Genomic DNA, 20,037 nt, shown 5'->3' on the forward strand with positions numbered 1-20,037 from the left:
AGAAAATTTTTTTTAAACTTTATTTCCTTGCTAAATTTCCTTTAAATATTCGGCTCCCTTTGAAGTTTCTTAATCTCCCCAGACTAATTTCACTTAGCAGTTTTAGCTGCACATGAGATAGAAATATGTATGGCAGCTGAGGTGTGTTTGAGTAGCCTGACGTAATGTGAAGTCCTGGCATAATGTCTTAAATTCATGGAAGTGTCATAGGTGCCATCTGCACACAAATGTGAAGAGTGGACAAATGAAGCACGGATAGACTTGATATTGGATACTTTGGAGGCTCTTGTTTCTGACCCTGAAACATCCTACAACATGTGACCTCTGTCATTCGCTCTGTACTGAATATTTATATCTGAAGGATATCCCAGGGATGAGCAAGATAAGTTGCATTTCAGACTGCCTCAAAGGCAATAACATTCTCATATTCATAACTTTTAATATTTTATTGTATAATCTTTAGCATTTCCTTTGCTGTTTTGGAATTAACTTTAGATCTACCCTCTTTCCCTGAAGAAGCATCTGGCAGAGTCTGCCTTGAAGCAACATATTAATGTCTGCTCTCACCAGGCGTTAAAATTTGATTTACACACATTAGTGGAGACAGCCAAGAATTAAAGTGCACAAAACGTTCCAAAGCTGTGGCTTAGGAACTGCTCTAAGCACCTTTATTGCAATAACATGAAGGGAAGATAATATATCACTATTCAGCCTTCATTTTATGTAACATCCATATATTATCATTCATCAGCCAATAGCACACTACATCACGAGCACAGTCAAACACAGCAGGGGTTAAATAAGGGAATAAAGGGGGGGGGGGAAACAGTATGTAATCTGTCCAGGAAACTACCGGTCTTTAACAGACATAATCCACGGACCTAACGACACTACAGCACCAGTTGCCAACAACACAGTTCCTTGCTAATTCATTCCACACCTGTAATTGGATGGTGATGCTCCTGCTCCAGAAGGTCATATGAATGTATAGAAAATAAGTCAACACACTGAATACAAGACTGTCCAAAATACAAGACTGATCACAGCATCTGCAATTGCGCAAAATGTACAGATAAACAGTGTTATACATGGTTCTTTAGTATTTACCAGGGTTCTAGCTATTACAACAAAAGCTTAAGGCACCTTTTAAGAATAAATTCAGCTCCCTACCACTGAGAGAATAAAATTTATTTAAAATTCCAAATCTAAATTTGGCTAAACTCTAAAGTTTTCTCCAACTCTATTCACTTTAAAACGTATTTAGCATTTGGACCGTTGTAGAAAATCATGCTGTGCTCTCTCATTTGTCCTTTTATTGCTGCTTAGTCTAGCCATGTCACTGTTGTGTGAGTTGCCTACAGGCAACATGTATAATTAGGCAATTTATTAAAATAATCAACAACAACAACAACAACAACAAACAAAACAAAAAACGACATGCCACAAAAATGTTTAAAAATAAGATTTGATATTTTAATTGTTTAAGGAATGATTACTGGAAACTGAAATAATAAAATAAAAACTATTTGCCATTAATAACATCACATATATAGTGTATAGGTTAAAGGTATCGTGATTATTAAAATCTGAGGAAGACATATTTACATTACACGCTTCTGATTAGTGCTCAGCCTTTAGATTCTCAGCACTCAGAGTGCTTTCATAGTTATTGTATTATGTTTTAAGTGGAATTACTTCGATCGGTTTGATGCATGTCGGACCAAACCCTTGCATCGTTAAAGATAGTAGTTTTACAGGATAAAACATTCTTAATGATAAATATAACAACATTAATAATACCCCTGTATTTTGTGATCCATTAACTGTATCACTACAAATGACTCCTGATTTCTATATAGGATTGTGTAGGGTTCAGCATACCTGTGAATGGCTGCGAAGAGGTCCTCTGTTGTACGTGGCCGCGCAGGCGTAACCATCTCCTCTATCGCTTCTTCATTAGTACTGGAAGTTGGAGAGGAGATATCTGTGCTGGAGTCAAACACAGCTCCTAGGAAATCGACAAGACCCAAGCATCCTCGTTACTATCCTTTCCCAGCCACTTAAAGCCAGTGTGCCCACACCAAAGCTGAAAACCCTTACTGAAGGAAGCCCAGGGTGGTCTAAAAACTGCGCCTCCACGTACATTTCCAGCCCCTTTAATTATTCACACCCTGCTGCCTCACACTATCTGCACTTTGCCAAGCTGTACAGCAGAGGAGACATGTTATATTTTAAGACTGCATCTACTCAGCCCTGCAGTTGGTCAGACTTCCATCCTTTCCACATAGAGCCAAAGCATATTCCTTATAACATAAGCTGTGATGAATATTTATCATGTAAACAGCCATTCCTAATGCAGGACACAGCACATAAGACCAGTAGCAACAGTGGGGGAGGTGGGAAAGTGGGTTCCACAGAATCCTTTCTCACTGGAGTGCGGAGAAGGTGGTGAGTGAGCCATTATTTACTACCTACAAATTATGGAGATAGCAGGAGAGGTTTAAGTGCACTGAAAGTAGTATACACAAGGCTTATCATCTTGTAAACAGAGTACTGTGTAGCCCTGTTCAGGATTACTTTATCAGGAGGACATTCGTTTTAGAACTACTCTTTAGCAATAAAACTTTCACAACAGGATCGCTGCTCTAGTATGAAGTTTCTAGAGGGTTGTATATTCTACACACCTATATTTGTGTGACACATTATTGTTTTCTCAGACATGGTGAGAGAAAAACATCAACATGGCTGATTCAGATGGGTAGAATATCACCAAAATACAGTGCTTGTAAATTTACATCTTGTTCCATAAGTGCTCATGGCAGATAATAAACTTGTAGTTTGTTAAAAGGGACATACAGTGAAACCTTGAACTACCAGTGAATCAATGAACTTATGAATTTTCCCAGAATCAGCCGTCACTCTGTCGATGTTTTGCTTTAGGATGCAAGCTGAGATCTGAGTTAAGAGCGCACCAGCTTACGCCACCTGCCACTAGGTCCTGAGCATTCAGTTCACTTTGTCGTATTGTTGTTTTTTTGTAGCATTAAGTGTGTAGCGAGTAAGCTAAATTAAGTGATAGAGCACTAAAAGAAAAAAAATCTATAAAACTACTATATAACCAACTATATAAACCTAGTCTTTGTGCTCTTTCATAAACACAGGTCCAACGCTGTGACTCAGCAAAGACTCAGATGAGGAGGTGGATCCATTTTAATCTCTGCACTTGATGCAAGAAGTGAAGCAAAATCAGAACCGCTAATTTTATCCTAAGAATTCTAAATTAGGCAAACAACAAAGACATGACTGAGTGTTATTTCACAGTGTGTGTGTTGGTAGGCTCTAGATACACATATTAATGTTTACATGAAACAAGTGATTTTTTTGGAAATTATATTCTATTTAAAGTGTTACCGTTAAAATGACTTGCATATGTCTTTTGGCAAGAGCAACAACTCATTAAGTACTAACAACTGAGTTATGGGCTCCCTTAAGGCAGCAATCATCAGTGGTTTTGAAGCAACTAATAATTAAAATGTTTTCCCAAGCACAGGTAATGAGCTGCTGTAAGTTTTAGGTAATTATGCATGAAATCAAACAAATTCTAACATGTGCAACCTCAGTATCCATAAGCTAATATTCTACAGCAGCAACAAAGTAATTTCAACCTGTGCCAAGACCTTTTAAAAGCAGTTGCTCCAACTCTTTCATGCTTAAAAGAAATCATTTTTGTGTCCGCTCACTGTGCTGGGACAAACAGAATGATATACATGAGTCTGTACTGAATTTTACATCAACACATAAGACTCACCATTTTCTTCATGTTCATCCTCTTTAAGGCTGATAGATCCTGAGCTACTGCTTGAACTATCATCTGAAAGGCCTTTTTCATCACTTAGCCCGAGGTCCTTGTCACTCAGGCCGAGGTCAGTGTCACTCAATCCAAGGTCATACTCGTTGAAAATCAAGGCAGTGAAATGAGGCTCATTCAAGCTATCCGATGAGAATTCACTGCTTAGAGAGACTCTGCTTGGGTCCACAGGAGTTGAATTACCAGAATTACTCTCCACTTCTGCCTCCAGCTGTAATGGAATATCCTGCAGGTTAACCAAGTCTCTCTGGGGAGTACTGTTTTGTGCTTCTGCCTCCAAAGTAGACACCTCCAGGCCAGGACCCTCAACAGACTCAAAACTATTCAAAAGAGGTTGGTGCAGAAGCTGTGGCATAATCAAAGACAGACCAGGTTTCTTAGGTGATATAGGAGGCTTTTGCTTCGGGGAAGTACTTTGAAGTGCCACTGGAAGAGCTGTGGATTGCTGAAGACTGAGTGTAGGAGACAATCTTTCTGCCTCAAAATCGAGTAGAACCTCTTGGACCTTTTGGCCAAATTGGTTTTGGTTCATCGGTTTGAGCAGAGCAGAGGTTGGATCACAGGGCCCTTTGAAATCCTCCTCTGAAGATTCAGATGTGGGAGAATCAGGGGTTTCTACTTCAGTGGATATTTCTGAACTTGTTTGAGGCTCCTGGAACCTTTCAGTTTCTTCTCTACACACATTTGTTATAATATCTGTGAAAATATTTTCCAGCTTCATCAATTTTATTGGCCGGAGCTGCACCAACTGAAGGGCTTGGGCAGTGATCAGTGGTCTTGGTGGCCTCTTTAGAGGTTGATTAATGTTTGCATCATCCTTTTCACCATCCACTGACTCCACAGATATAAGAGAACTTTTCATATTTAAAATAGTTTCTGCATGAAGTCCAATCCCATGTAAGGAAGGCAGGGTAGCTGGAGTTTGAACCCAGGATGGAAGTGTGGGTGGCAGTGGAAGTGGTGGTGGAGGTGGAGGTGGAGGTAATGTTGGTGGTGGTGATGAAGATGGAGACTCTATTGTATTTTCCATCATCAACAAAGCATCTGAGATCTCGGAAGGAGGAGGAGGAAATCCAGGGAATGTGCTGCTGAAGGATGCCTTACATTCCACGAATGTGGGTGACACTGGGGGTGAGATTTGCTTTTTTTCAGGAATGCTGTGAATAGGCAGAGGAGGAGGTGTTGGAGGGGTTGGGGGTATCTTGGGTCTGGTGGCAGAGCTGTACACAGGGCTAGCTGGAACAGACTGAACAGCCTGAAGAGTGTGCAAGCCTGGCAAGTTGATGGGTAGAGGAGGAGGCGTAGGAAGGTTCTTGAAGGAATCTGAGGTATTGGAGGACAGGGATGTGGTTGAAGAAGAAACAGAGGATCGCAGGGAGGACTTCCGCTCAGGGACTTTTGGTTTAGGCCTTCCTGCTGGAGACTTGGCTCTCAGAAGGGAAGTTACTGGGGTCCCTGCAGTTGGGGTAATCGACTGACTTGAATAACCGCTAGATGGTGAAGTCATCTGATGCACTTTGTCAGGTGATGTAGCTAAATTCAACTGTAATCTCCTACTGCTGCAGTTTGTCGAAACATTGGTAAAGCCCCTTGCATCATGTTTAGCACTTGCAGATCTTGCATTTGGAGAGGACGGACATTGTTCAGATTGTGACCGAGGAACTTCCATGTAAAAGTCCCACGATTCTGCATATTCCGAGCGTTGGCTGCTGCTACTGTCACTGTGTGTAGGTGTGACTGGACAAACTGCTGCTGGTGCTGACATCCCACTACTTGCTGCACTCACCGTGCTCTCGCTCCGGGGACGGAGCACCCAGGGGTCCTCAAATCCATTGCTGGGCACTTGGCCTGAGAATGATGCACTGGTGCTTTTCAGGGATTCCTGAAGTGAGGAGATGAGTTTCTCATTCAGAGCTGTCTCACTATGGTGTGGTTTACGTTGTGGCTTGCGCCGCAAGGAGTCAGTCCTTTTAGGGGGTAGCGGGGGCTTTTTAGCTTTCCGCAGGGAGATGCTGTGGGTTAGGGATTGATTGCTGTGTAGGCTTGCCCGGTCCCCTTGACTGTGGTGCTCCCTGCACTCATACAAATTGTGCCTTGCATTACCTGCTTTATTGATGCAACCATGGCTATAGGATTTAACACCTGAGTCCATATGCATAGAGGTATAGTACCCCTCAGTATCGATGGAAAACACGGAACTGGAGTCTGTCTTTGTTGGGGAATGTTCCAGACTGGTATAAACATGACTGATGGGGGAGGAAGAGCTTGTGGTATGTTTGCCCTTTGGTGCACTGTCATAAGTCCATTGTTCAAAGGTCAAAGTGCTGCAACTTTGAGTGCTGCTCTCTGAAAAGTCTGAATCTCTGCGAACACTACCGGGACTCCTGCAATGCCTTCCATTAAGGGTGCTACACTGGGATTCAGTTTCTGTTTGGCTGGCTGTGTGGATGGAGGCTGGAGAATGGCAGCGAGAAGAGCCAGCAGAAATAGATGTCCCAGCAGTGCTGAAGGGGTGATCTGAAGGATATGATGGCATAGACTGCAGGGTCTCCACTGTGTCAAAGCTTTGTGCTGAGTGGATAGAGCTAAAGTCATTGAAGTTCTGCAGGGTACCATTGGAAGCAAATTGGTTCAAGCTATCGTTGTGACTGGAAACCATGTAGTCTTGTGTAGCATGATGCTGTCCAATCTGCCCACCTTGGAATCCTGCCGATAAAGGACTGATCATTGCATTCTTTCTGGGATCAGCTACCATTGGCTGTGCTGGGCTAGCTTGCTGCATCTGGTAGGGCAAGGAACTTGTGGAACCATTGATAGTCTTGTAGGGAGAACTGGTGTACTTGGGCTCATGCTGCTGAAGGATGGTTCGAGAGCCTTGACGAGGCAAGCTGTGAAAGCCCTGGTCACTGCAGTTATGTTGAGGACTATAGTTGGCACCATTGCAGTTACTCGTATTGGAGTTGCAGCCTGAGGAGGAGAGAGAGATATTGGCCATCTGGGCAGCGATGCTGCAACCCCGCTGTGCTCGGATTCTGCGCATAGATGGTGGAACAATTTTCATTTCTTCAGTCTGGCAGCCGGATTCACGGGTGTCTGAGTGTTTCAGGGTGGAGTTGGCACTCCCTGCATGTCCTAGGGTGGAGTACTGGCCTGGCATGTACATGGACTGAGTCCTGTCAGTTTGTCCTTTCGCTGTTGAAGAAAAGTTGAGAGAGAGAGGAAGAAAAGTTATGACGTCTTTAACTTTTCTAAACTTGAGGTCATATCCGTAACAGCACCAGGCTTCGTGATTTTGTTAGGCATATGCTGACCTCCTTGTGTCCACTCACAGTCTACCCTATGTTGTGTTGGGTGACTTCTAGTCCTTCTTCAGTGGACACAGGACACATGTTTGGTTGGTAGACTGTTCTCAGTCCAGCAGCACTGCTGTGTCTGATCCACTTGTAACAGCAAAACAAATACTAACACATCACCACAACATCAGAGGCGCTGCAGCACTGAGAATTATCCACCACCAGAATTATATCTGCTCTATGGTGTTCATGTAGGGTCCTGATCACTGAAGGACATGGTGAAAGGGGGCTAAAAAAGTACAGTATGTAGAGCAAAAGCTGGACTACAGTCTCTATTTGTAGAACTTCAAAGTGCACCTACATATTCAGTGGAGAGTAGAAACAAAAGTTAGTTTTAACGATTTCACTATAATTAAAGAAAGCCCACAAGAAGAACTGCATGAAGGACAACACAGCCCTACCTAATTCTCTTTGGATGTTGTCTGGAACCCCTGTTATTGTCTTCCTCCGTTTGACTTTCTTAGACCTCCGTATTACTGTATCTGTGTTACTCAAGGTGCGTCGGAAGCTGGCCTGCCGGTCAAAGCTCTCACCTGTTGAAATGTTCAAAAAGCACAGAAAACAAGCTGAAGTATAACAGGAGTCATTTAAATGGAAAAATATTAGATATATAGATAAGTATTAAAAAGGTTTTAGCACTTTTTGTGTAACATAAAACTGTGTTTGTATTTTGTCATTTTAGGGTACCTCTTACATAGTAATACAAATGTTAGTTGTCAGTTTATTCTACGAAACAAAACAAAAATGTTCAGCCAAAAGAATTTATTGATCGCTGCAGTCCTTATGAGCTCCATCAGGAAAAGTGCTGCAAAAGTGTATTGATTTGTTCTGTTCTTGATTGTGGGGCGGCACGGTGGTGCAGCAGGTTAGTGTCGCAGTCACACAGCTCCAGGGGCCTGGAGGTTGTAGGTTCGATTTCCGCTCCGGGTGACTGTCTGTGAGGAGTGTGGTGTGTTCTCTCTGTGTCTGCGTGGGTTTCCTCCGGGTGCTCCGGTTTCCTCCCACAAAAACACATGTTGGTAGGTGTGAATGTGTGTGTGTGTGTCTGTGTTGCCCTGTGAAGGACTGGCGCCCCCTCCAGGGTGTATTCCTGCCTTGCGCCCAATGATTCCAGGTAGGCTCTGGACCCCCCGTGACCCTGAACTGGACAAGGGTTACAGATAATGAATGAATGAATGTTCTTGATTGTAATAACTGTATCCAAAAGTTAGTGTGAGAGTTGCTTTAGACAATTTAAAGATGGTGACTTCGATGCTGATGATAGTGAACATATCTCGTGAATGTATTAATATATAATTTTTGTTTCTTTTTTTTTTTTTTTTTATAAATTCACATTTAACACAAAATGAAGAGTAGGATATATATTTTTTTTAAATTACAATTACAGGTTACACAAAAATGCTTGTAAACTTCACTTTATATCTAATATATTGTTTTTTAAGAGATACTCTTAATATTGTTTATTATTTTTTGGGTAGTAAATTGCTTTCTTTATATACAGTACCTGAGATGTTGATGGGCACGATGTCGGTGGCCACAGACTGGGCCTGCTGCCTCATCTTCTCCTCCGGCGTTGGTAATGGAAGACACTTACTCCAGCTGTTTGAGTTGTTCACGTCACAGATGTTCTCCAGGAGAGGAGTTTGGGGGCCCACTGAGTACACCAGTTTCTCCTCTTCAGCTGATGACTCTGACGACTGAACACAACACACACACTCAGACCTGGAGAGGATTGGACTGAGCCTAATTCCAGGGAAGGCAATTGAGTTGTATTTGGTCATTTCCCCGGTTTTGTTGGTTCAAAAACAAGTAGGAATCTCTCTGCACTCTTCCTGAACACTTGCATCCTACAGGCACTAAATTGTGAATGAAATATTTCTGAGTCCAGAATGCCGTGGCATAGGTGTGTAAATAATTCATGTTCATTTGAGCTCAGTGTAACAGAGGCTGCGTACCACCACACTCCCCGAGTCTCCATACTTGTGTTTATGTAACTGTGGAAAACACTGGAGAAAATGTGCTGAGACTTCAGGGCTTTGATGTTCCTTTAATTTGCATAATATTCCCAATAACATTTTCTATAATGCATGGTTAAAATGGTGAATCCCAGGGTAGCAGTCCATTTGTAATGTGTGAAGTGGGCTTGAAAACACAAGAAAAGCTGAAGCTAAATGCAGTATAATCAGTGCAAGTTTCTATTTGATAACAATCTATGGTCAAAAGTTTGTAGACACCCTCTCGTCCAATGTTTCTTCTTAAATTAAGGGAACTAACAGGGAGTGGGACCATCAATGCTTCACCAACACGATGTCAATGCATCGGATGGAGCTGAACACAATGCTGCTAAGTTTTACACTGGCACTGAGCATGGTGAACTTAGATCATGTGCAGCTGCTCCTGTGTTGGTGCTAGCACATTGGATGCACAATTAAATGTCTACAAACCTTAAGACGTGTCATGTAATGTAGTGTAGTGGCAGGAGCACATTCTAACCTAGTGCCTGAAGCAGCTACAGGGGTTTATATGGATGAGGAGCCACCTTTTTCTCAATGGAGAGCACCACACTACTACAGTCTAAGGCCGGCCTAATCAGAAGCTGTACCTTTTTCCTCCAAGGTTTCAAATGACAGCAGAGAGAGAAGCAGGACTCTGACAAGCAGTCTAGCACCTGAGACCGCTTAGGATGAAATGGGAAAAAAACATAAATAATAAATAAAATAAATAAATGATGTATAATATATATTTTAAAAAATATAAAAAAAGATAATCTCTACGGGGCATACATCATTCCCAAGACCAGCCATGTTCACTGCTGTGGTCAATGTCTTCTAATACCTAGGTTCCTCTAGAGGGCAGTATCACTCTATTTTGAATGGTGGATACTAATAGTAGAGCCCAAAAGTTCCAAAAGTGAGTTGTGTACAAGCTTACAGATGCTAACTGGAGCATAAAAAGGTATGGTAGTGTATGACTGGTTTGTTTAGGATAAATGTTTATTCATACATTAATCTTGGTAAAGAAAGCGTCATTTTTATCATTAAAGTAACACTAGGCAGTATTTTTACCATAAAATTAGAGCTTCAGATTCATTCTGATGCTTCACTGACATGTAACAGGTATAATTTAGTCTCTTTCGTTGGTACTCCAGGCTCAGCACTGCAGAAACTGCACTATGTAACCTTTGGAGGAGGTTGATTTTATTAGTGTTGTAAAAATTTATTTCACTATGTGGAGCCCCAGAACCAAAAAATAACAAACCTAGTGTTCCTTTAAAGGAGTAGTCAGCCATTTCCTCTTTAGTTGCCTGAATGTATCAAATTCTTTATAAAAAAACTAATAAAAAATGATTAAATATGGCCATACCCATGTTGGGAACCTCTCTGTGGACTGTGACTACACACTAATTTGATTCTTTGTCTCTTATGACTGTTATGTAAAATTAATTATAATTGATAACCATATTGTTTGCTGCTTTTTAAAGCAACAGGAAGTAAGTGTTGGTATTTTTCCTCCTGGAGTTTACCTACAGGAGCAAGGTGTAATTCACTTTTACAGCACTGTCCTAAAAACAAGGGGGAGAGATGGGGGGGGGGGGGTTGTTTTTACCCTCCTCTAAAAGTTACACAGTACAGTTTCTGCAGAGCTGAGCAGAGAGTAGCAAAGACAGATGGTCTATTCTTATTATTACAGTTTGCGGAAGTATCACAATGATTTTAAAGCTGTATTTTTAAGCAAAAAATATTACGTAATGTTCCTTTAAAGACTTAAAAAGTCCTTTTGTAGCAAGCATTGCTACTGAATCCAAATTTGTTTCACTTTCTTTGAGACACTTCAGAATAGTGCCAGAGCAAAAGGTCAACCCCTTTTTAGCGCAATGCACTGCAGCGTAGTAGCTTTGTACGCGGGCGAGTCCAAATAATAGTAGTGTAGATCAGACATTTACCTTTTTCTTGTTCTCTGTCTCGTCCTGGTCCAGAACCCCATTGGAGAGGACGGGAGAGGAGAACGCCGGGCCTTGAGAGTAGTATTGAGAGCTGCGGAAGCCATCTTTCCTCAGCTTGTCACATTCTGTAAAGAAACAACAACAACCGTCCCGCACATCAAGAGTTTGTCTGATTGACTGAGGTGGGAATAGAACACGGTAGAACAGAGGTATCCAAGCAAAAAAAGTCCTCTATTGTCTTTAAAGTGTCTCTGTTTTATTAGTGTCGGTCTCTGTCTCCTCCCACTACTCTGCCATTTGCCTTCAGCTCAAGAGCTCCAACTTGCAACTGACGTGATTGGTTCCTTAAGTTTGTGATGTAAGAAACTGTGGCTGGCTGAACCTATGGTTTCGAGATTGTTTTTGGAAGGCACTGACTACTTATTTTACTCAGGATATGTCTTCCAGCATAAACACCACACACATGCTAACAAGGTTAAACACCACTACCAGAACACACACACACACACACACACACACAATCACAAGCTTTTCACTGGAGCTGTGCTTTCAGTTATTTTCACTGTGATTTGTTATTTTTATTCTAACATATTTTTACATGTTTAATTGCTATTTTTTCTTCATACTTCCCAGTTGGGAAATATTTATATGGGATTTTAATATATGTCTAAAATAGTAAATGTATAGGAGAAGAAACCACTAATTCAGTTCAAGGTCGTGGTGTAAAATATTTAATTTCAAGAAAGTTTGGAGCATTTCTATTGGTCCATTCATCATGACATTTTAACACAGTGTAAAGGACAGCTGCTGTCTTCAAATGATGTACAGATTTAAATATCAACAAAATTGGAGATGCATGTTCTTCTTTGGACAGCGACAATATGCAAAAATATTCAAATACATTCTGAGACGTTTTGAGTAACCGCTCCAACACTGGTGGAAACCATTTCTCTTTCACTTACATGTTCACACAAGATGGAGTGCTTTTACATAACTGGAGCCGGTGCTCCAGGTCTAATTGAAAAAGTTACACCTACTCATCACAAAAACGAGCTCCAGTCTCTCACACTGAGCTAAAAAAAATCAAACATAAAAGCAGCTTCTTTTTATTTTTTGTCCTAAGGAGACCACCAGTTTAACCTGAATATGTCAGGTTATGAATGGTCTCCGGAGTGGGGGTCTTCACCTCCACCCACTGCCACTGACATGTCTATTTATTTCAGCCGGAGATCTCCGCTGACATCTTTCTAATGAAACACCGCTGAGGAAAAAAACCAACCCCCTCCCCACAGTTCTCGTCGATTTTGCAGTGCAGGGTAATTACCTCCTCTTTTCAGCTCATAATCCTTCATTTTGAGCAGCTCAAAGGACCCTATTCGGTTGCTATCTAATGCAATCTCTGTCATGTAAGGCATTGCAGAGATGCCCTAGTATTCTTTTGAGCTGCGCTGACTAAAAAGCGGCTCTGCTCCAGTAATCCCAGTAAAAAGTACCTGTGTTTACAACAGGGGCAGATAAAGCTATGAATAGGGATTTTAGATCAAAGTTAAATGGATGAGATGGTAAAATGGGTTGTAAAAAAACATTTCTAAAGAACTGACCACCTGCTATAAGACCCACTGCCTCAGCATACCTGAAGATGACAGATAACACAAGCTGGAGCCACATGGCCTACATTCACAACATATAGTTAGCTGTACTGCAGACAGAGAGAAGATGTGAAGACCCTGTGCGTATGCGCGGACATCTTATTTAAGACTAAAAGTACAAAGTAGAAACAGGTCAGGAGCACATGCATGTAACTTATCCAATTTTGGAAAGTTATGATCAACTATAATCCATTAAAATAATTATCACTGACATATACTTGACATATACTCAGGGTTATTTAAAATGTAAAACTTCTGTGAAAAATAGACGTAGATGAACAAGAACTCTGCAGTTTAGTTTTTTCTTTAAGTAGAGCCTTAAGTAAAGCTGTAAAACTCGTGTGTTATCAAGATAGTAATCATTTATGTTGGATTTTGTATTATATTTGCACAGCAGGTAGGGTCGCGGTCACACAGCTCCAGGGATCTGGCGCCCCCTCCAGGGAGTGTTCCTGCCTCTTTAGCACTGAATGATGAAGTTGCTGGCAGAATGTTACTGAGGTCTGTTTAAAGGGGACATATTATGTAAAACACTTTTTGCGTGCTTTTGTATTTCCACTTGGAAAATTAAACATCCATCTGTTTTCTGAGAGTCATGGTAAACATGGGATGGGTGGGGTGTGACCAGCAACAGCTTATTTGCATAAAAGTGACAGAGCCCTTAAACGGCTCATTCAGAAAGGGACTGAAACTGGCCCGAACAGAGCTGGTGAGATCTCTTTATGTGAGTGATTTTGTGCAAAGGACTTCAAGAACATGTTTTTTTCTACAGCCCTTAGGCCTATTCTAACTTGTTTAAAAAGAGGTATAATATTTCCCCTTTAAGGCAGAAAAGCTTGGTAGCACTGTGAGAACTACTTTTATTCATAACTTTTTAATGATTTAACTGATTTAATTAATAAATTACTAATGCTGTAATTTCAGTCTAATCCCATTTGCATAATCAATAATTTTCCATTTGGCCACTTTCTGTAAGTCCATTTGGATCGAAGTCTATATCCCTAGGCCAAAGGGAGTAGGTCATCATCTGTGCCATGACCATCATGCACTGCTGATGTATATTGATCTAGTACCATGGTGTTTTGCTCTGGCTGCAGACTCCTTAATTTAAACGGATGTCAAAGACCAACTGTATCATGACCAACTACATTGTTCTATATTTGAAACCAAAGTACAAGCATTCAGTTCTAGCAAATAAACGTATTCATTGTCTGTAAGCGCTTAACAGGTTCAGGGTGATGGAATCACTGGGCGCAAGGTGGGAACACACCCTGGAGGGGGCACCAGTCCATTGCAGGGCAACACACACTCACACATTCATACTCTTGGATAATTTGCACAGGCAATCCACCTACCAACATGTGTTTTTCGGACCACGGAAAGAAACCAGAGCTCAAACCCACAACCCCAGGACCCTGAAGCTGTGTGACAGTGACACTAACTCTTGCGCCATTCTGCCGGCCAAAGAAATGAAATGGTTTTACAATTTAAAAAGCAATGAATAATAATTAGTGAACTCACTTTGTGGTGAACACATTGTGAGTGCAAACGTTCAGTTGTCCTTGGATAGCTTGCATAATCCCCACAGAAAAGCGTGAAATTAAATGCTTGGGAAGAGATGAATATGAGCTTAATGACCAGGTGCCATGGCTGGCAGGGTATAAAACCCCCTGGCATCAGCCTATGGAGCAGTACATCTGCATTCACTGACATGATAAAGCTGCATTCAGTTACAATAAGGTCTAATTATTGAATATCAGTACTTGGTCTTACTGATACTCTGGTGGCTGAATGCCATCTAATACTCACAGCAATGTTCCAACACAGAGCAGAAAGCCTTCGTTAAAGTAGAAGCAGCAAATCGGGACAATTGGAACTTATAAATGCCTTTCATTTCAGAAGAAATGTTGCATAGCAATTGTGCACAAGCTTTTGTGTGTGTAGTGTAGCAGTGGAATGAGTGTGATCAGGGACTGGGTCAGAATTACAAAGGAAAAGGGTAACAGGGAGCACACGTGAAAGATCTGCTATTAATCCCAGAGCAAAAGGCATTTAAGTTGTGCCTACACTAAAACCCTGGCACAAACGTACAGTCCTCGTGTAATTCTCTCTATTTCAGTGCCGCACTTCAATCACCATCAAGATGGCTGCACCAGTGACCAAAAGACCCACAAATGTCAATATCTTCTCATTAAAAACTAGCACTACACTAGTAGTACACTTAAGTGTCAATAGTTAGTAAATCTCCAGTTCCACCTTAAAGGGGCTAAGCTTTTGCATTCTAATACCTGAGGCTACTGCAATATTTAAAGTGGAACAGGAAGGTTAGAATAAGAAGCTGTTGAATAAGAAACTTAATTCAGCTTCATATCATAGTAGAGTTAGGAGTACGTGATAAATGTGGAAATCTTCTGAAGGCATACAATGCCCTAAATTTAACTAAAGACCAGCAGTGTCATTGCAAGACTCTACCACTCCTCTGATATCACTGCAGACTGGCAGAGATGCTAATGACATATCAGGTTTTTGAAGAGGTGTCCCATTTCATAGGGAATGACTTGAACCCCTACACCTTGTAACTCCACAGGGCAAGATGACACTAAAAAAAGGGGGTAAAAATAAAAAAAATGGGATCAGGCCGTAGTTTATGTTGCAGAAAACGTAACCCATTTGAGGACGGGTCGAATTACGGTCCTGAAACTCAACTCATTCCAACAGCAACTACACAAAGTGTCTTTGATATGAAGCACAGTATCACCTAAGTGTGGAGTAGTCCATAAATGTGAGTAGGATTGGGAGAAATAGCACCCCTTGTGGTGCAACTCTTACTGAGTGAGTATGTGAATGAGTTACAGGACTGTTTCATGAGATGCTTTAATCTAAAAAAAAAAAAAAAAAAAAATGAGTTCTGACCATTAGTCGATCTAGTTTTTAAAAAACTGTTTCCAGGACCCAAGGCCCACACAGGACCCCCATTAGCCCCGGCACTGTCAATAATCTCTGTGTTGTGATGTTAGGAATCCTTTCAAGAATCTTTAGGAATGGATTCAGCCTGTCACAAGTCGGGCGTTCCTCCCAGAGAGGCTCTCAAACCTGGCCCTCAGATCTATAATTGATCTGGTGTTTTCATTATCCTGCGTCATTCCAACAGAATCCGAGGAAAAGGGTAGGTGCAAAGTCTGCAGTTCCTCAGTCTGAGGCCAGTGCAGTGGGTGATTAATATGCAGTTGATGTTTGAATAAATAATAGACTGTGGAAGTACTGTCTACACAGTTTGGTTACAGGCTTTTCATGTATGGGTTCAGGTATTCATGTGTCTGACGCTGAGAAACAGAAATATTCATCCTCCTAAACTACCAGGTGTTTTCTGATACATATCTTCCGCTCTGTTACTAACACAAAAATGCCGGCGCTTGCAGAAAAGAAACTAATGCTCAGGTGCAGCACCTGCTCCACCTGCTGTGACCGTGACAGCTCACACACACACACACACAGAATTACAGACAGATTTTAACAGCGACCTTGAAGAGAAAACAGGAATACGATTTGAAAGGGGCATATTATGAAGAAAAAAAAAACACTTGGTCACTGTGAAACAACACTAGCCTGTAATTTTACTGTGGGCTGTCTCAGTCACTTCTGGTTTTGTGCTGCATCTTACATCAAGTGCAGAGACTTTAGTTTTGTCCTGGCCCCTCATCTGAATCCGTCCAATCCCAACACTGGATTTGCATTTTTGTGAGAGATGATGAATATGAGATTAAATAGAGCAAAACATAAATAATGAGCACGGAGAAATAAGAGCAGTAAGTAAAAAATAAGATGGAGAAGAAAGAAAAACAAGCGAAAATGGCTAAAAACCAGAGCTTCTTCTCCTACTTGCTTAGGCTACTGACATAAAAACTTAGTGGTCTTGTTTCACAGTGTATGGGTTGGAAGGCTCCAGATCCCTAAATTAATGTGCACATGCACTCAATATTTTTATTGAGTGCACTCATAATATGTCCCCTTTGAAATCAGCATTTATATTAGCCCTAGTGTGAGCAACAGCAGGTTTGTTGTTGTCAGTAAAAATTCATCTGTGTTCCTTCTTTTTCTGCCTCTGATTCTCAATTAAATACATTCATCCATTATCTGTAAGCACTTATCCAATTCAGGGTCACGGTGGGTCCAGAGCCTACCTGGAATCATTGGGTGCAAGGTGGGAATACACCCTGGAGGGGGCACCAGTCCTTCACAGGGCAACACACACACTCACACATACGGTCACTTTTGAGTCGCCAATCAACCTACCAACATGTGTTTTTGGACTGTGGGAGGAAACCGGAGCACCCAGAGGAAACCCACACAGACACAGAGAGAACACACCACACTCCTCACAGACAGTCACCCGGAGGAAACCCACACAGACACAGGGAGAACACACCACACTCCTCACAGACAGTCACCCGGAGGAAACCCACACAGACACAGGGAGAACACACCACACTCCTCACAGACAGTCACCCGGAGGAAACCCATGCAGACACAGGGAGAACACACCACACTCCTCACAGACAGTCACCCGGAGGAAACCCACGCAGACACAGGGAGAACACACCACACTCCTCACAGACAGTTACCCGAAGCAGGAATCGAACCCACAACCTCCAGGTCCCTGGAGCTGTGTGACTGCGACACTACCTGCTGCGCCACCGTGCCGCCCTTCAATTAAATACAGTTCTAAATATCTACAGGTATTCAATGTCCTTATAAATCTCTCATGTCATGCAGGGTGCCCCTCCCCACTCGCTGACCTCTGAGGACGGTTTTGAGGTTGACTTTGGCCTGGATGTGTAGCTCCTCCACGCAGGGTGGTCTGCTGCCTGGCAGAAACACATTCTCCTGCTGATGCCAGGGTGCTGTGTAGTGCACTGACCACTTGCTCTCTTCGTCAAGACTGGACACAGCTGTAAACGAGAGAGAGAAGACAAACATTGATGGGAGGGTTATCAAAATCACAATGATTTCTAGGTCTGCACATCTTGAAAATATGAGCTCCGTTTTAGAAATTGTGCTAAACAAAATGCTCCAAACTCCCTGTGTGTGTTCTAATGTCGACTAATGACCCTTTTCCTAGAACAGTGTCAAAATACAAATGTATCTACACGTTCGCTAACATTGCTACACACTGTATAAACACTCATAACAGGGGAAAACAGAACCAAGACAGAACCAAAAATGGCAAAAAAAAAACAACCCAGAGCTTCTGCTCCTTGCTTCTCACTGCTGTGCACTCGGAGTTGAGGTGAACAGCGAGCAGCTCATTAACATTTAAAGGTACAGGCGCTGAAACCTGCCGTTCTGTTTAGACATGGGGAGAGCCCTACTGTGGGGCTTGTTCCATGTGGTGTTTTGACCAAAGCTTGACTCAGATATTTCATCACTGTGTTCATGTTTTGAAAGGGGTCGAATATGCGCAGTGACATTTCAGAGAACAAGAAGAGTACCATGAGATTCAGTGGATAAAATGAACACAGAACATTCTGCCTAAGATTTAAAGGGACATTAGCCTTCTAAAGAAAGACACGTAACTTCATTGGTCTTTAGAGGAGGTGGACATTATCTGAACCATGGCCATTTACAATCGAAAACACAGAATATAGTCAAATAAGAGGCACATTACAGCTGAAAGCCAGAGCTGTTCAGTGTGGTCCACTTAATCACAGGCATTAATCACAAATGAATTGAAGCCCTCCTCAGGCCACATTAGAAATATTCATTTCAGATAAAGGATGGGGACAAATAGAAGAACAGAGTCTTCAAAAAGAAGAAAAAAAGGAGTGTGTTAGCTGCAGCGGAGGAGGCACGTGAAGCAGATTTGGGAACCGCAGTCATGTGCCGGCTCCAGGGCTGCGTCCAGACAAATCTACATGGGCTGCAATAAAGCAGCAGTAAAGCATTTCTGCCTCAGTGCACTTAAACACTCAGTGGCTGCATGGTTAGCATGGTTCTGTCTGGTGCCGTGGTAACCATTATACAATCAGTTATACCAAGACCCTCAGGAAACGCTTAACCAAGCCGGTCATATCCTCACCCCATAAGGTCATGTCTATACGGCAATTGATCTTCCCAAATCATAGTATCCTGGGATATGAGAGGACAGCGGGGTGGTTCACCATGACTATACAGAGTTCTGGACTGAATGAGTTATGGCTAGATGTGCAGGGAACATTTCTGTGATTTGATGGCATTCATTCACAACAGAATTGATCCTGGACGATTAGCCCTTGATCACAGTAGTCGCATCCCAACTCACGTGGGATGATAATCCCTGACTCCAGATAGCACTGCTCCACTTCTCAGCCCACTGCTGGGGGGCTTTATACCCCTCTAGTCAGCACTTGGCATTTAGCACTAAGCTTCAGAATGCTATCAGTAATTATATAGGAGAGTGTATGTTAACGTCCAGTGCTCACATGGTTATTGAAGTTGCTGTTCCTGCCTCTTTTATTTCAACATTCCTCTATTTCTACATGCCGTAGGCATCCATTTTCATAACTCATTTTTGGAGCTGTGTTTCAAGGTGAAACAATCTGGGTCACGAGGACTCTGCTATACCGTAAATGCATGATCAGCTATGGATTTATTAATATCCATTCACTCCTTACTGTCAGACTTCGGGAATATGGCTAGATGCATGCACAGAAAGCGCTGTTATCTCATGCGTCTCTTTCTAGTGCTTGGACTCTCATTCTTTTCCTTCAGTTCTCAGTTTCCCTATTATTCATTCTCTTTTAACATCTCACTGTGTTTGATCAATTTTCTGTCTTTTTCCTCTTTAATAACTATTCTCTCTCTCTCTCTCTTTCCCCATTATTTATTCACATTTAAAATCTCTCCATCAACTTCCTATACCATTCCTTTCTCTCTTTTGCCTTTTATCCATTCTTGCTCTGTTCTTTACTAGTTCTTTTTTCTCCTTTACTCTCTCTCTCTCTCTCTCTCTCTCTCTCTTTTGAAATGAGTGAAGTTAAAAATTGCTCTCAATGAGGGGCTCTGAATGAGACTAATGTGAGTACACGAGCATCAATAGACTCTGAATAGCTCTCGGCACTCTCCTAATCAGACAAAACCATGAGCAGCATAATGAAGTGCATTCAAGAACGAAGCCTAATTACGCGTTCGGCTGATGAACTAAAACGCTGGCTTCTTCAGTCCTGATCAGCAAGGTCACTACGAGGC

General features: G+C 41.9%; 1 protein-coding gene across 2 annotated transcripts in view; it reads right to left on the bottom strand.

The window, feature by feature from the left end:
• Positions 1-20,037, bottom strand: part of nhsl1a (NHS-like 1a) — a 50,119-nt gene that overhangs the window by 2,353 nt on the left and 27,729 nt on the right. For both annotated transcript variants that reach the window (XM_066674108.1, XM_066674100.1), the window contains exons 2-7: positions 17,610-17,762; positions 11,165-11,289; positions 8,726-8,918; positions 7,623-7,754; positions 3,809-7,060; positions 1,882-2,008 (exon numbers count right to left, since the gene is read on the bottom strand). In XM_066674108.1, the coding sequence (XP_066530205.1) occupies positions 1,882-2,008; positions 3,809-7,060; positions 7,623-7,754; positions 8,726-8,918; positions 11,165-11,289; positions 17,610-17,762 (3,982 nt within the window). The remainder of the gene's footprint in view (positions 1-1,881; positions 2,009-3,808; positions 7,061-7,622; positions 7,755-8,725; positions 8,919-11,164; positions 11,290-17,609; positions 17,763-20,037) is intronic.

This window comes from Hoplias malabaricus, chromosome 1 (assembly GCF_029633855.1).
Source record: "Hoplias malabaricus isolate fHopMal1 chromosome 1, fHopMal1.hap1, whole genome shotgun sequence".
NCBI lineage: Eukaryota > Metazoa > Chordata > Actinopteri > Characiformes > Erythrinidae > Hoplias > Hoplias malabaricus.